The sequence below is a fragment of the Chiloscyllium punctatum genome, chromosome 10 (genome assembly GCF_047496795.1).
Source record: "Chiloscyllium punctatum isolate Juve2018m chromosome 10, sChiPun1.3, whole genome shotgun sequence".
Lineage (NCBI taxonomy): Eukaryota > Metazoa > Chordata > Chondrichthyes > Orectolobiformes > Hemiscylliidae > Chiloscyllium > Chiloscyllium punctatum.
This window is the reverse complement of record NC_092748.1, coordinates 42,492,136-42,508,539: the sequence shown is the minus strand read 5'-3', so window position 1 is coordinate 42,508,539 and position 16,404 is coordinate 42,492,136. Positions and strand designations below refer to the sequence as shown.

The 16,404-nt window shown below is 37.9% G+C and overlaps 1 protein-coding gene across 2 annotated transcripts in view; it reads right to left on the bottom strand.

Annotated features, from left to right (window-relative positions):
• hibch (3-hydroxyisobutyryl-CoA hydrolase) overlaps nucleotides 1–16,404 on the bottom strand; it is a 122,067-nt gene that overhangs the window by 20,933 nt on the left and 84,730 nt on the right. For both annotated transcript variants that reach the window (XM_072578989.1, XM_072578991.1), the window contains exons 8-10: nucleotides 8,645–8,790; nucleotides 4,010–4,096; nucleotides 1,938–1,990 (exon numbers count right to left, since the gene is read on the bottom strand). In XM_072578989.1, coding sequence (XP_072435090.1) covers nucleotides 1,938–1,990; nucleotides 4,010–4,096; nucleotides 8,645–8,790 — 286 coding nt within the window. The remainder of the gene's footprint in view (nucleotides 1–1,937; nucleotides 1,991–4,009; nucleotides 4,097–8,644; nucleotides 8,791–16,404) is intronic.

Genomic DNA, 16,404 nt, shown 5'->3' with positions numbered 1-16,404 from the left:
GGCTGGAATCAAACCTGGGATCCTGCTAACCACTGAGCCACCTTGTCTCGCCTGTCATGATTGAATATTTGGCAGTGTATAAAATCTGTGGGTTACAGAAGTGAAACTCGCAACAACACTCAGTGAAGTATAGCATATGACAGAAAAACGAGTATGATGTTGGGCACGTGGTGTCTCTGATTTGAAATATTTCATTGATTTGAGCAGTAGCTGGTTTGAGTAGCTGAGGTTACTGATACAGATTTTAGGATATGATATTTGAAGGTACATACATTTACCTTGACTACAATGTGAGGTCACTTATCTTGTTGCAGTTTTGCATCTATGTGCTTGCGGCTTGACCCTTGGCATTAATCTCTCTCCTTGCATTGCCTTTTCGGCATGTGCCTGGCCTCCTGCAGACACAAGGGAAACTCTCCTACTTTCCAGCTGCATCACCAAGGCCTCCAGTGCTTTATCTGAAAACCTTGGATCCTGTGCTCTTCCACATTATTTCATTTTTCACTGTTTCCCAGATCAGATTCATTTCCTTGAACAACTGACAGGACCTCCTCCAGACTCAGTGCATCTCTCCGTTAAGCAGTCCAGGCTTGCTTTTAGTGTTGTTCCCAAGTTCAATTTTGAGCCACTGCATGCAGTCAAGGATTACTGTGAATTGTGTTGACTATGAGCATCATTTAAAACCAGCAGTCAATAAAAGGTCAGCATGTTACCTACATTATAGGGAATAGGCATGGGTTAATCATGTTTGATCAAAACTTTTATGTTGAGCTATTATGCTGTGGATCATTGCAATTGGCTTCACTATGATTTTAATTGGGCAAATTTATTTTAAAGTGAAACACTAAGCTCAGCATTGCGTGGAATTTTTAAAAAGTTAACCTGATAGTTTTGCAATTAGAAATAGTTTAAAAATACTTTGAATATAAGAAAGATCGATGATTAAGCTGTAAAAGTTGGGTACTTACATTCCAAGCTTTCAGGGTTTAAATTGTACTCTTCATTGGTTTTTGCAAAGAAGAACTTGCCCTTCCCACAAGGAACTTTGATTTTTCCCATCCTTGATGAATGGAATGAGGCCAAATATAATGCCTCCACAGATGCTCCAGCCAAGAACAGCAAATTCAGGTGAGACCAGGGATTTAACTAAGAAATTTCTGATCTGGATGTTTTGTGTAACAATTCAAAGTGCCTTTATTGTAATTAGATTATCAAGATAGCATTGCTACATTGATTATCTAAATCACTGGTCATCCTAGTTTTCAAAGCAGGTCACTGCAGCGACCTGCGAGTTACTGAAAAGCTTTATCCTTCAAGTGAAAAGAGAAAACTCCTGCCGTACAAAAGGACACGTTTCATTACGAAGTTACCAAGAAGCATCGAGATTAGGCATGAAAAGATCTACAACTGAGTTCTATGATATTTCATAGGTTAAAAAGATATAGCTGAAAAATGTGTACAATGAACCAACATTAAATTGTGTTGTGTGATCCTGTACTGCCATACCAACAGAAAGAAAAAACATTACTGCTTATAAATTCTTACATTCATCTGCTCTTAAATTGAGTAAACAGTGTTTTTCTTTTTGCTGTTATCCCTGAAGAAAAGCTGAAATGGAGTTGAAGAGGGAAACCAAAATACTAAATTCATACTAAAAATACTACACCTTTCTCCATGTAGATAAACAAATCAAAAATTAAATAATGACAAGTCTTTTCCTTAAAATTTAACATTTACCCAAAGAACACTGCATTGGAATTACTTTTATACAACATATAGATAATTGATTATATTCAGCAATCAATGCTAAATATGCCAAAGTTGAATTTAAGTTTAAAAATAATCTCTGAAGAGGTAGGATAATATAAGTCCTAAACATTAGCAGTGGCACACAGTTAAGTCCAAATACAAGAATAGCATCCATTATTATAAATTACCTATTAATCTTGTCCATGTGCTCTGCCAAGACAAATTTATGATCAGCTTTGCACTGTTGGAAGGAGAAAGCAAAATTAATATCTCTGCTTCTTCAGTTTTCCCAAGTACAATATTATCAAATTCTATTGTTCATTTTTTAGGGAAAACAAAATCTGAGGTGGAAAGGACCTCGGATCAGCTTCTCACTGTTGTAGTATTAGGAAAAGCTGAATCGTAGGAGTACAACTCATCACTTGTCATACAACTTAGATGCCAGAATTTCACATTATTGTCTGTCACATAAGTATTTTTTCCACAAAAGATCACATTTTCCAAACTTTCATTTGCAACAAAACAATTTCCATTTTATGAGTCATGTTGTGATCAGAACAAATGTCACAACATTGTTCATTTCAACGGAAGGGTGGTTGCTACCAGATTGTTACAGTCATGTGGTGAAACAAACTGACTTTGATAATTATTCTTTAAACAACTGAAAGCATTTCTCCAATTCCTCTGATACAAGGATGTGACTAGCAGAGAACGCATACACTTTCATCATGACCCACAGTAATCAAGCAATCTGAAAGACTAAACAATGTCTCATTCAATCAATTAACATATTAGCATGCAGAGGGCTGCTGTTCTCTGAAATCTCACTTCAAAGTCATCGGATTATTTGAAATACATTTAGGTCAATAAATGGCTTTTGAATTATCAGGAGTAAATTGTCTTAGTTGAAATCTGGAAAGCCTGCAATTGTTAAACCACAAAGAAGAATTTATGTACAAAAATAGAACTATTTGGAATAATTAATTTTTGTATAAAATTTAATTTTGTAATGTATATCCCAAACTCTTAACTCCAATTAATGTATTATAGAGTATGATATTAATTTGTTGTATCGTAAATATTAACTACAAACTAACTACTGGCTTCAGATTTCACCATTGGAGTATTAGTTTTTCTGTTTTGAAAATGACAGTTTTATTACAGTACTTTTGTTACAAAATGCTACTTAACTTTTCCTTCATTTTTAACAGCCAGACTAATTTTCGTGTTGTAATCCTCATTTTTGTGAGTGAGGAATATAACATTTATACACTAGTCAGTTATAATAAATGTCTGTGGGTTTATTCAAGTCCAGTTTCCTATGTTTCAGGAGATAACCTAACCTTTGTCAGACCAGGTGAAATGCCCTGTTGAAGGCAAACTCACAAGTGCATTTTTCACAATCAGACCAATTTACGTTACAATTTTTGTCAATCACGGCATAAACGGAACACAGCATGTGGAAGGCAAAATCAGGCCTACAAAAAGGTTCCAGTTCAAAAGATTTATTTTACAATTTTGTATACCAACCACAGATAATATTCTGCTTGTGAGAAAAATACAGATATGAATATCCAAACACTAACAGCTACACAAATGAAGCTAATTCAAGAAGTTTGCACTAGAATTAAAAGGTTCCTCAGGTAGGTGTGGGCCAGTACAGATACCCAGAAGTGGCCTCCCGATGGAAAGAGTGGGGGTCAGCCTTCCAGGCCTAAAAGTTCCCACTGCCTGCCTTAGTATAAAGAGCAGCCATGGGTCTAAAGCACTTCTCATTCTTCTTTTCCCTATCCACCACTGGCCACCTGCTCCATCCAAAAAGAAAGCAGGCTACTCGATTCATTTTGCTTTTTAAACATTGGAGGCAACAACTCTTGCTTAATTACCTCTAATATAGCCTGTGGCTCTTTTCAGGCTGGAAAGCCTCTGATTGCCATTCCAATTTCAAGAGTCCACCCAGCTGTGAAACTCATCTCCAGGCTAATTGAGGGTGCATCCCCTGAGAAGATCACAATGAATGATTTCAGGACCCAGATACAATTTCAGGAGGGAAAATCCAACTCCAGACTCCTCAAACTTAGCCATGGAGGACACTGCAAAAGTAACACTTGCAACAGCCAGAACTAGGATAAAACCTTACTATCTTGTTCATGGGAAGTAAGTGTCACAAATTGACCCTCTGGGAAGAAAACAGCAGATGAGAATAAGATGAGAAACAGAGCAAAGTGCTAAATCTTTACATGTGTTTAGATCACTGCACCTTGAAATGATATGAATTCAACAAATCTGCAACGTCTTCCTTTGAAGGTGATTTTAAAGACACTAAATCTTTCTCCAGGTCTGGGATCTAAAAAAGGAAATTGAATAGCATCAAATTAAGAAAATGGTGATAAAATCTCATACAGGCAATAGCTTAAGTCTATAAAACTAACAAGCTCAAGCTTCAAAGCACAATTGAAACTGTATAATTATAGTGTTGTTTAGTCAGTGTCTTTTAATGATTTGAAGAATGAAAAAGATTTAACAGCAAATTTGATCTTTTTCAGTCACTTATTGATTTATAAAAGGAAAAGCTGCATTAATAAACATTCTCACCTATTGATAAGAAAGACTTTAAACTACATGAATTCAGAAATGCCAGACCAAATCCAGACAGTTGCTTAACAATAAATTGTTGCTTAATACATTTTCCATGGTTTAGACATTGACATTTACCTGCCAGAATAATCAGGTTTTACCAATCTAAGAAAAAAATGTTTTATTCTATAAATAGAGCACACTTCACTGCTGTGTCTGTGCAAAATGTACCTAAAAGCTTTTATTCCTCCTTGCATTTCTGATCTACAAACTCCCATAAGATAGATTTTTTTAAAATTCATTCACAGGATGAGAGTGTTATTGACTAGACCAGCATTTATTGCCCACTTCCAATTGCACAGAGGGCAGTTAGGAGTCAACCACATTGCTGTGGGTTTGGAGTCACATGTTGATCAGACAAGGTAAGGACGGCAGTTTCCTTCCCCAAAGGACGCTAGTGATTCAGATAGGTTTTTCTAACAATTGACAATGGTCATCATTAGGTTCCCAATTTCAGGTATTTATTGAATTCAAATTCCACCATCTATCATGGTCCCCAGGACATGACCTGGGTCTCTGGGTTAAGAGTCCAGCGATAACACCGCTAGGCCATTGCCTCCCCATGTAGATTAAACCAAATTAATGCAAAGTTTCATTTGCAAGTTGCTAGTTAATTTTTTGTATCAGTGAATTAGGTATCACCTCTGGCTAAATTATAGCGTCTGAGTCACAAGGTTGCGATTTCTAAGATTATCTGATCACTTTCACCATTGTTTCAAACAGATGCAGAGACAACACAAGTAACTACAGCCTACTGAGGCAAACTCTTGCTAGTGAGCAAATTACTGGATAAAATTCTGAATGACAGTATAAATCGTCGCTTGGAAAGGCATGAACTGAACAAAGAGAAGCAGCACAGATTTCTCAAGGGAATGTCATCTCCACTAACAACTTAATTTTTCAGGGAGATAACAAAGCAAGTCAAATAGGCAGCATATTTAACACTTCCATATGGCCAAATTAACGACGAAAGTCAAAGCTTACAGGACCCAAAATTGGTTCGTCTGTGCGAAGTAAAGGTTAATGGTGATTTTGTTTGCAGCAGGATCCCACAGGGTGCAATATTAGGTTCCTTGCTTTTTGTAGTATTTACTGATTTAGACTTCAGTGTATGCAGCATAGATAAGAAGTTTGCAAGGCACACAAAAAAATGAATGTATGGCCAGAAGTGAAGAAGAGGAGTGTGGATAGCAGGAATAAAACACAAGGCTGGCCAGATGGGCAGAAACATGTCAAGTGGAATTCAACCAGGAAATGTGAAAGGCAAAGAGTATGCAATAAGTGGCAGAATACTGTACTGAAAACTGCAAAAGAGAGGAATCTTGGTGTGCATGTCCACTATTCCCTAATATAGCAAGACTGGTAGGAAAGGTGGTTAAGATGGCGTACAGCACACTTTTCTTCATCAAACATAGCACAGAATGAGGAATGTTATTCTAGTTAGCTTGCAAGTGGATTGCTGCTTACAGTTCTGATCATCAGATTACAGGAAAGATATGCTAGCACTGGACATCTGTCAATATCAGAAATTTAAAAAGGAGACTGATAAGGATGACACCAGGTCTTTATTATAGCTATGAGCAAAGATTGGAAAAAATATCTCAAGTACAACTGAACAGAGTTTTATAAAATTATGCGGGGCTTCAAAACAGTAGATAGGAAGAATCCATTTCCCTGAACAGGAAGGTCATAGAATGATTGAATCATACAGTACAGAAGAGGCACTTCAGCCTATCAAGTCTGTAGCACCAAAAATACACTGCTTCCTACACTACTGCCACTTTCCTCTACTAGGCCCATGGTCTTGAATGTTATGATACTTCAAGTGTTCACCCATATACGTTTTAAAGGTTGTGAGGTTACTTCACTCCAAAGAAAAACTTCAAAGAAAACAACCCAAGCTTATCCAGACTATCTTCATAATTAAAATGCTCTATTTCAAGCAACTTCCTGGTGAATCTTCTCTACACCCCCTCAGTAAAATCACATCCCACAAGAAGAAATATCCTTTCAACATCCATCCAGTCAAGTCCCCTCAGGATCTTATACCTTTCATTTAAGTCACCTAAACACTCGGAAAGACAGGCTTGATTAGTAGTCAGCATGGCTTTGTGCATGGGAGATCATGCCTCACATTTTTGCTAGAGTTTGTTGATGAAGTGACCAGGGTGACAGGCGTAGTCAATATGGATTTCACTAAGGCCTTTGATAAGGTTCCACATGGTACGTTGCTCTGGAAGGTTAGATTGCATGGAATCCAGGGGGAGCTAGCAAATTGAATACACAATTGGCTTGATGGTAGAAGGCAGAGGGTAATAGTAGAAGGATGCTTGTTGGACTGGAGACTTGTGACTAGTGGAGTGCCTCAGGGTCAGTACTGGTCCCATTGCTGTTTCTTATCAATATCAATGATCTGGATAAGAATGTATGAGGCATGATTAGTAAGTTCACAGATGACACTGAAACAGTGTCATGGACAGTGAGGAAAGTTATCAGAAATTGCAGCAGGACCTTGGTCAGCTGGAGACTTTTTTCTTTAGAGCGTAGGAGACTGACGGGGTATCTTATAGAAGTGTATAAGATTATGAGAGGCATGGATAGGGTGAATGCACTCAGTCTTTTTCCCAGGGTTGGGGAATCAAGGACTAGAGGGCACCAGTTTAAGATTAGAGGGGAAAGAATAAAAGGGGACCCGAGGGGCAACTTTTTTACATAGAGGGTGGCACGCATATGGAATAAGCTGTCAGCGGAAGTGGTTGAGGCACGTACATTAACAATATTTAAAAGGTATTTGGACAAATACATGCATAGGAAAGGTTTAGAAGAATATGAGCCAAGTGCAGGGAAATGGGATTAGCGTGGATGGACATTTTGGTCGGCATGGATCAGTTTGGGCTGAAGGCCTGTCTCCTTGCTGTCGGACTCTATGACTCTGACTCTTCTAATCTCCAAACGTTACAGGCCTAGACTACCTAGCCTTTCCTCATGAGACAATCAGCTCATTCCAGGTTTTATTCTATGAAACATCGCCCTATATAGCTGAAGCACAAATTCTTGTATTCAACTCTCCACGCCATAAACTATAATGTTTTTTAGATTAGATTAGATTAGATTACTTACAGTGTGGAAACAGGCCCTTCAGCCCAACAAGTCCACACCGCCCCGCCGAAGCGCAACCCACCCATACCCCTACATCTACCCCTTACCTAACACTACGGGCAATTTAGTATGGCCAATTCACCTGACCTGCACATCTTTGGAGTGTGGGAGGAAACCGGAGCACCCGGAGGAAACCCACGCAGACACGGGGAGAATGTGCAAACTCCACACAGAGAGTCGCCTGAGGCGGGAATTGAACCCGGGTCTCTGGCGCTGTGAGGCAGCAATGCTAACCACTGTACCACCGTGCCGCCAATGTTCTATTAGCTTTAACATTTATTTGCTGTACCTGCACACTAATCTTTCAAAAAAAATTTTAAAATACTTGAATGTGAAACTGAAGTGCTGTAACCTACAAAACTACAGATTAAGATCTGGAAACTGGGATTAGACTGGAAGACTATTTTTTGGATACCACAGACAAATCGGGCCAAATGGGCTCTTTGAGTGATATAGTACCTTTGACTGCCTCTCCTTATGTGGATCTTACCATGCAGAAATTGTCTCTGCATTTCCTAACATACAACATTTTAAGGAGGAACTTCTTTGGCACATTGAGGTTATATTCTCTCTTTAGTGTTATTGGTTGTATCATATAAGAATGACCCAGATTTTTAGCACTAAGGCTGCATGTTAGTTTCTACCATATTTAAAGTTGTTCAGTTTGAATTAGTAAAAAAAAAGTCAGTCACATGTCACATAAAATTACTACAGCTATGTGCTCTGTTAATTGAATGTACAAACAATTTTATTGCCAACATAAACATAGATCCCATGATCCATTATTCTGCAGTCAAGGACCATTAAATACACTGACGTTGTTTCAAAGTTTATAAATAAAGAAAAACTGAAGATTAAATTTATCTTTGTAAAATTTAGTGTGTTGAGTGAACTCCACGTTAACAATGCTTATTGCAGACACTGAGTCAAAACTGCTTAATTTCCTTCAAGCAATGTGTGCGAGTGGACTGAACAGCAGTTATTATTACTCTCATTACTGAAAGAAAATAAGACGACCACTATGTGATAGCATTAGCTAACTTTAGCCAATTAAAGCTGTGTTCATTAGTCTACAGATGCAGCATAGAAACAAGGATACCTTCTCAGATTTCACAAAATGAGTAGCAATCCCAGCTTGATGCACATCTCGTCCTTTAATTCGAAATCCTGTTAAGGCAAGGTACAAACCAAGTTTCCCTTCCAGTCTTGGCAAGAAGAAACCTCCTCCTACATCTGGAAACAGACCTGTGTGTGTACAAATACACAGTTGAACTTCCAGTAAACTTGGCAATCAAATAATCAAAGAAAATTCCAGAGTTACGTTGAAAACTTTGAAACATAATGCAACTGAAGCTAAAATTGTACAGTTCATTAATCTTAAAGCAAAGCAATTCAATTTCTACATTCTGATTTTTGTCAGTTAATTACAAACATTTGTTTACTGCTTTTTTGATTGGGTCCATCCATTCAACTGATTTTGTAGCTTCCCCATGTTCCCTATCCGCCATGCCAAACCTCTCCACAGTTTGTTCCTTACTCTAGCTCTGAATTCAAGAATCTCTCTAATTTCTCCCCATATACTATATTCCATGCAAATTCCAAGCTCACCTGATCCATAAAACCCATCTCCTGCTCCCTTAACCCTATTTCCATTAAATCTCTGATCAACCAACTCACATTAGTGATATTCAGGTCATTTAACTTTGAAAGTGATTTCTTCCTTGGGTGCTTTCCTATATTCTTTTAAAACCACCATCATTAACTTTCTTCTGGAAAAAACTCATTCTTGCCCCTTGTTTTCTTTTTCCAAAACTACTGCTGGATCTCCAAAATCCCACTCTCCTCTAAATTCCTTGATTGTGTTGTCAGCTCGCAAGTGCATGCTGATCCTATGCTTTAGGCATGTTCTAATCAGGTCGCTGCAACAGCATCAAAATGGCCCTAAACAAAGTCATAACTGATTGTGATCTGTTAACTATGATCGTGCTGAATTGTCCTTCCTTATCTTTTTATGCAGTCTTCGTCTCAACTGACCAAACCATCCTTTTTCCAGTGAGACCACCCTCATTTGGTTCCAGTCACTGTCATAACATCCCTAGCAATACTATTTCCTCATGATCTTCAGGGACCACAAGGATTCTTGGCCTCTGCTTCATGATTATTTGATGATTGAATGATTCCATCCATAAACATAGGGATAGATTCCACATGTACTGTGGTGACAATCACTTCCACTTCTGCACCAGCTCTTCACATCTCCCCTAATGCCTCTGCGTTGTCAAATACTCATCTGACACCCAGACCTGCATCAGCTGTAATTTCCACCTACATCGTTGTCATCCTCTTCTTGCCATCTCCATCTCTCTGCTCAGCCACAACTTCAGAATGGTGTATATGGTTTCAACCTCAGAATCCAATCAGTGCACTAGTGTCTGCTAACAACAGACACTCATTTACAAGATTGGCCATTTCCAAACTCATGACATCACATTCTTCTGCCTAGTTATCACTGAACCATTCATTCCACCTTCTCCCTGTAACCAGGCACATTCTCCCTTTTCAGATCAATATCTCATTTCCTGCTGAATGCCTTAATTAACTGTGCCCTTACTACACCTTCAGGCACAGCATTCCAGATCCTAAACACTCGCAACATGAAACAGTTATTCCTTATTTCATTTTTGCTCCTTTTTCTACTTACTTTAAACCTGTTTCTGCTATTTCATGATCCTTTCATGATTATTTAATGTTTCTCCAAATCTACCCTGCCCATACCCCTAATGATTTTGCATGCCTCTCAGCCTTCTCCTCTCAAAGGAAAATAGTCCTAACTCTTCCCAGCTATCTTTGCAACTGAAGTTTCTGATCACTGGAATAATTCTTGTGAAATATTTCTGCACTTATTCCAATATGTTCACATCCTTCCAACAGTTTGGTGCTCAGAATTAAATGGAATACACTAAGGTGACTTAAGCAAATTTAACATAATCGCCTTGTTCTTATATTCTGCTTCTACCAATAAAGCCCAAGGTACTGTATGCTTTATTAACCATTCTCTCAACCTATGCCACCATCTTTAATGCCCTTTACACATATACACCTAGGTACCTCTGTTCCCATACTCTCTTAAGAGATGTACCGACTACATTAGGCAACCTCTTCATGCCTTTCCTATCAAAGTTGATAACTTCATATTTCATTGCATTGAACTTCAGCTGTCATCCATCTGCCCATTCCACTAACTTAGCTATATCCACTTAACTAATAGATACAGTTATACGATAAGCCCATGTGATTACAAACACATATTTAGTGCTTCACACACAGAAAACACAGGTAGCTGCAAAACAATATTAAACTACAAGAAACTTTCAACATCTCCATGATTAAAATTCACATTTAGATATACTGTTGAACTTATTAGGAAAAATAATGAAGGAAGTTTGTCGCATATCAAAAAAACCACACACTGTGTTACTTTCTTGATACTGGATAGTCCAAACAATTCAACTGAAATTTTTTTGGTAAGCTTGTATGTACATCAGTGTCATTTATAGCTGTTTTGAAATTTAAGAGACACAACTTGAATACTATTCACACAACATCCCAAAGAAAGGAAGAAAATAGATGACGACAAACTAGTAAGAAATAAAAAATGAGATATAACAGACTATATAAATAATTTAAAAGGAAGAGTGTAGTTAAAGTAAATGTCTTAGAATTGTGAATGGGAAACAAGGAAATGGCAAAGGGTTTGAACAAATGTACTGCATATTTTTCTTGATAAAAGACATTATGCGGGTTAACCCCTATCTCTGAGCCAAGTTCTCACACGTGCCAGAGGTGTGTAATAACAGATCTCTGAACAGATTGGTTCGAAAATAAGGTTGAAAAGGAACCTTGCCTGATAGCAACTTTGATATAGTGTGCTTTTAAGACTTGGCATGATAGGTTGCCCACCACTAGTTAAATATCAGTAGCAGCAGCATTAGTTCCTTGAGTGGGCATTAATGGCCAATGGCCATCAATTGATTCCAAGCTGGGAAAGCTGTCCATAACACTTCTCAGCCTGGTGTAATTGGGGCAGAAGGAGGAAAGCAGTGGGGTCCTCATCTGGCACCCTCATACCTGATCAAATACTCCTCACATTCAAGCTTGCCTTGAAGGACAGCAATAAATTCTGACCAAAGAGACTTCATAAGGACATAGTTAAGTAAGAAATCTCACTGTCGTTGGGTCAAAGTCTTGCAATTTCCATCTTAAGGATATTGTGGATCAACCTACAGCAGGTGAACTGCACCACTTCAAGAAGGCAGCTCACCACCACCTTCTCAAAGTCCCAAGAGTGAATTAAGAAAAAAACTGTAAAAAGTACATTTGATGGGGTAAAATGAAGTAAAATTGATGTTATTCATTATGAAAGGAAGAACAAAAAACAACATAGAGACATAGAGTGTACAGCAAGGAAACAGACCCTTTGGTCCAACCCGTCCATGCCGACCAGATATCCCAACCCAATCTAGTCCCACCTGCCAACACCCGGCCCAAATCCCTCCAAACCCTTCCTATTCATATACCCATCCAAATGCCTCTTAAATATTGCAATTGTACCAGCCTCCACCACATCCTCTGGCAGCTCATTCCATACACATACCACCCTCTGTGTGAAAAAGTTGCCCCTTAGATCTCTTTTATATCTTTCCCCTCTCACCCTAAACCTATGCCCTCTAGTTCTGGCCTCCCCGTCCCCAGGGAAAAGACTTTGTCTATTTATCCTATCCATGCCCCTCATAATTTTGTAAACCTCTAGAAGGTTTACAGCCTCTGACGCTCCAGGGAAAACAGCCTCAGCCCGTTCAGCTCAGATCCTCCAATCCTGGCAACATCCTTGTAAATCTTTTCTGAACACTTTCAACTTTCACAACATCTTTCCGATAGGAAGGAGACCAGAATTGCATGCAATATTCCAACAGTGGCCTAACCAATGCCCTGTACAGCCACAACATGACCTCCCAACTCCTGTACTCAATACTCTGACCAATAAAGGAAAGCATACCAAACGCCTTCTTCACTATCCTATCTATCTGCGGGTCCACTTTCAAGGAGCTATGAACCTGCACTCCAAGGTCTCTTTGTTCAGCAACACTCCCTAGGACCTTATCATTAAGGTGTATAAGTCCTGCTAAGATTTGCTTTCCCAAAATGCAGCATCTCGCATTTATCTGAATTAAACTCCATCTGCCACTTCTCAGCCCATTGGCCCATCTGGTCCAGATCCTGGTGTATTCTGAGGTAACTCTCTTCGCTGTCCACTACATCTCCAATTCTGGTGTCATCTGCAAACTTACTAACTGTACCTCTTATACTCATAGTACTTAAGTTGAGAAATATTTCAGAATGTAATAGTAGAGAGACCTAGGCTGGCTGTAAATGAAACACAAAGAGTTAACATGCAGATACAACATGTAATTAGGAAGACGACTGGCACTGTAAGGGGTTTGGTGTATAACTTATAAAGTCTTGCTACAATTGTACAGGATGTTGATGAGACCACACTTAGAATTGCTTACAGTTTTGGTTTACTTAATACAGTACTTATTTTTGTTTATATTGGAGGCAGTTCAGAGTTCATTATTTGAATCCTGGCATGAATGAGTAGGCTTATGAAGAAAGGTTGAATCTCTTTTTGTTGGAGTTTTAAAAAATGAAAGTTGATCTTATTGAAACTATGGCTGATGAACAGATTAGTCATGATCTTCCTAAATGGATGAGCAGGCTTGTGGGGCCAAATGGCCTACTCCTGCTTCCATGTCTTATATTTTTATGGAGATGACGTCTGAGAACCAGAGAAAATAATGGATCTGATTGATGAGTAACAACAACCTTGCATTTATATAATTGCCTTTTATATAGAAAAACGGTCCAAAACTAATTGGTAGAGAATAGGAAAAAAAACAGACACCAATTCAAGAAAATATTAGGTTGGATTGCCAAAACTTAGATGTACTGTAAATAGATTATAACAAAAGTCTTAAAAGGAACAGAATGAGTTGGAAAGCCACAGGGTTGAAGGACAGAATTCTGGTGCATGATCATTATCCACTGATGGCAACTAATGTGCCATATACACTGGGATGGAGAATTCAATCATACAGCTTTTAGTTTGTTTTAAAAATATTTTACTTTTTATCTTGCTAATCCTGCAGTTGGAAACATCTTAGGCTAGAAAATGAAACTTGTGCAGAATTCTGCAAACTCTTAGCACTTTAAAGTTTACTTGTATTTAAACTATTTTAGATCCTCATTAACACAGAAATACTGTGCTTTACAGCTCCAGTACCAGTAGTACTGGAGCTAGTGATTCCATGATTTTGTTGACATTCTTTTTAAATTTTCCATTTCACCACACCAATTTCTATGCTGTATTTTTTTGCCAACAAAAGTTTCATTTTGAAGATCTGTACCAGCTGATTTTCTAAGATTGCCTATCAACACAAGAAGACATAACAGATTTCAATTAAAAAAGTAGTGGTACCCCAGCATGATCACATCACATTAAGCAAGTAAGTACCCATTCATTGCCTTGAAATGACACTTATTTGTTTTTGCTCGCAGAGTTTACATTTAGTTACTATTACACACATAAGCATTACAAAATGCAGTCCACATTTTCTATATTTCTTCATGCCCATATAAGGTGTATTTATAATAATATAAATCCTGGTTTGTTAATGCATTTAGCAGCCTCCAGGTGCATATCAGGGCTTTGATCCTGGGAAACACGCCATAAGTTTAAGGTAAGGAATGTTTGGCTCCAATTTCCTTTTGTTTTTTATTCCTTGGCCTTTTCAAAGTTTAATTGTTTTCAGATTATTTTATGAGTTACATCAGGAGTCAATTCTTTTGGACTTGGATTTTTTTTGAACAAGTCTTTTGTCTGTCCACGATCATTGTAATCATCAACAGCAAAAGAAAACAGGAAATCCAACTAAATACAAGGACAAATAGAATATTCCCTAAAAAAGAAATGAAGATAAACATATCGCTGCGAAAACATTTTCAAAATAAAAAACATTAATGATCGTAAAGTTAGAAAATAATTTCAGGAGTTTAGTAAATTCATTCTTATCCTCCACTTTATTCCTTTCCTGGATGGATTTGGGACTTTGCCCACCTTATTCAGTGGTTGGTACATAAGGATGTATAAATTGTATTTCATTTGATAAATTGTTACATACAACTATTTTTATCATATGGTTTGCTAGAAGGTCACTAACCTGAAATATTAATTCTCTTTCTCTCTCCACAGATATTGACTTACCTAGTATTTCCAGTACTTTATTTTAATTTTATATTAGAGAAATTCACTATTGCTTTCAGACACCTCTTCTAAAAACTGGAAAAGATATTTATAGTGAATATCTTCAAATATTTGTGGAAACCAAACCCATACAGCAACAGTCATACTGTAAATGATGAACAGTTGTTGACATTCAGAAATACACACTTGGAATTAACTCACACAAATCACTTAAAATTTGAGACTTATTGAGAAATAATGTGCATTATAAGTAACTTAGACTCTGACTACATCCAAACATTGGCTAATAACAGTCATTATGAATTCTGCCATATAAAACACATGCACATGCCACAGTTGGTAGGTGGAATTTCAATACATTTTATTTTGAAAACACTAATCTCCTGACATGGGGAAGATTGGATTTCAGTGACTTTTTAAAAAATTAAGTATTTTTTAAACTAAAGTTTAAGAGTGCTCAGATGATCTAAGAGTTTCATGTAGGTACTCAAACCTATGCCTTCTAAACCAAACAATTCAAAAGTTATGTGTAGTTTCTTTCATTTGTATTAACTCATTCAGAAAGCTCCAGTTGGAACAGCACTTTTACTTATTGAAAGACTGGGACACTTGCCTCGTTATTTGAGATTAAAATTCCAAAGAACTGCAGGACAGCCAAAAATATTTCATAATCTTTTTTTGTCTAAACACAAAGCTCCAAATGTAATAGTGGACATCATTTAAAGTATCCAACTTTTAAATGGGTAGTCACATTCTAAAATCAACTATGACACTTATTTAGAACTATGGAAGGGAGAGAAGGGATGGCTTATTTGCTGTCAAATGGAAAGGAGAAGGAAGAATGAATAAGGAATATCTGGGACAGGGTAAAAGGCAGGAGAGATGGAACAAAAGGAAGTCAAGTTTGCTTTGCACATTACTCTATTTCCTGGAAATTCTAAGGCAATCCTGGAGGTTTGGAAATTCTTACTCTCTTTGTGCTTTCCCAGGTCACACTGCTTTCTTGGCCAGATTGGGGGAAGTCTGATGATTGGGGAAAAGTCTCCTGGAATCTTTTGTATCATTCTAAAAGCTTTACCAATATATATTCACAATTAAAGTTGCTGGCTATAGATCTGGTTATCGGTATAGGTCTTTGATGCACATTTTGAACAGAAACAGTTGCATTAAGGAAGAGCAATTTGACCACAGTGTGAAAAAAGAAGCTAACTGGGTGCTGTGCTATCAGGAGATGTCTGCTTGAAAGTGTAGAGTTATAGAGGCTTAGAGATGTACAGCACGGAAACCGACCCTTCGGTCCAACTTGTCCATGCCAACCAGATATCCCATCTCAACCCAATCTAGTCACACCTGCCAGCACCTAGCCCATTTCCGTCCAAACCCTTCCTATTCATAATCCCATCTAGATGCCTTTTAAATGTTGCAATTGTACCAGCCTCCACCACTTCCTCTGACAGCCTATTCCATACACGTACCACCCTCTGCGTGAAAAAGTTGCACCTTAGGTATCTTTTTATATCTTTCCCCTCTCATCCTAA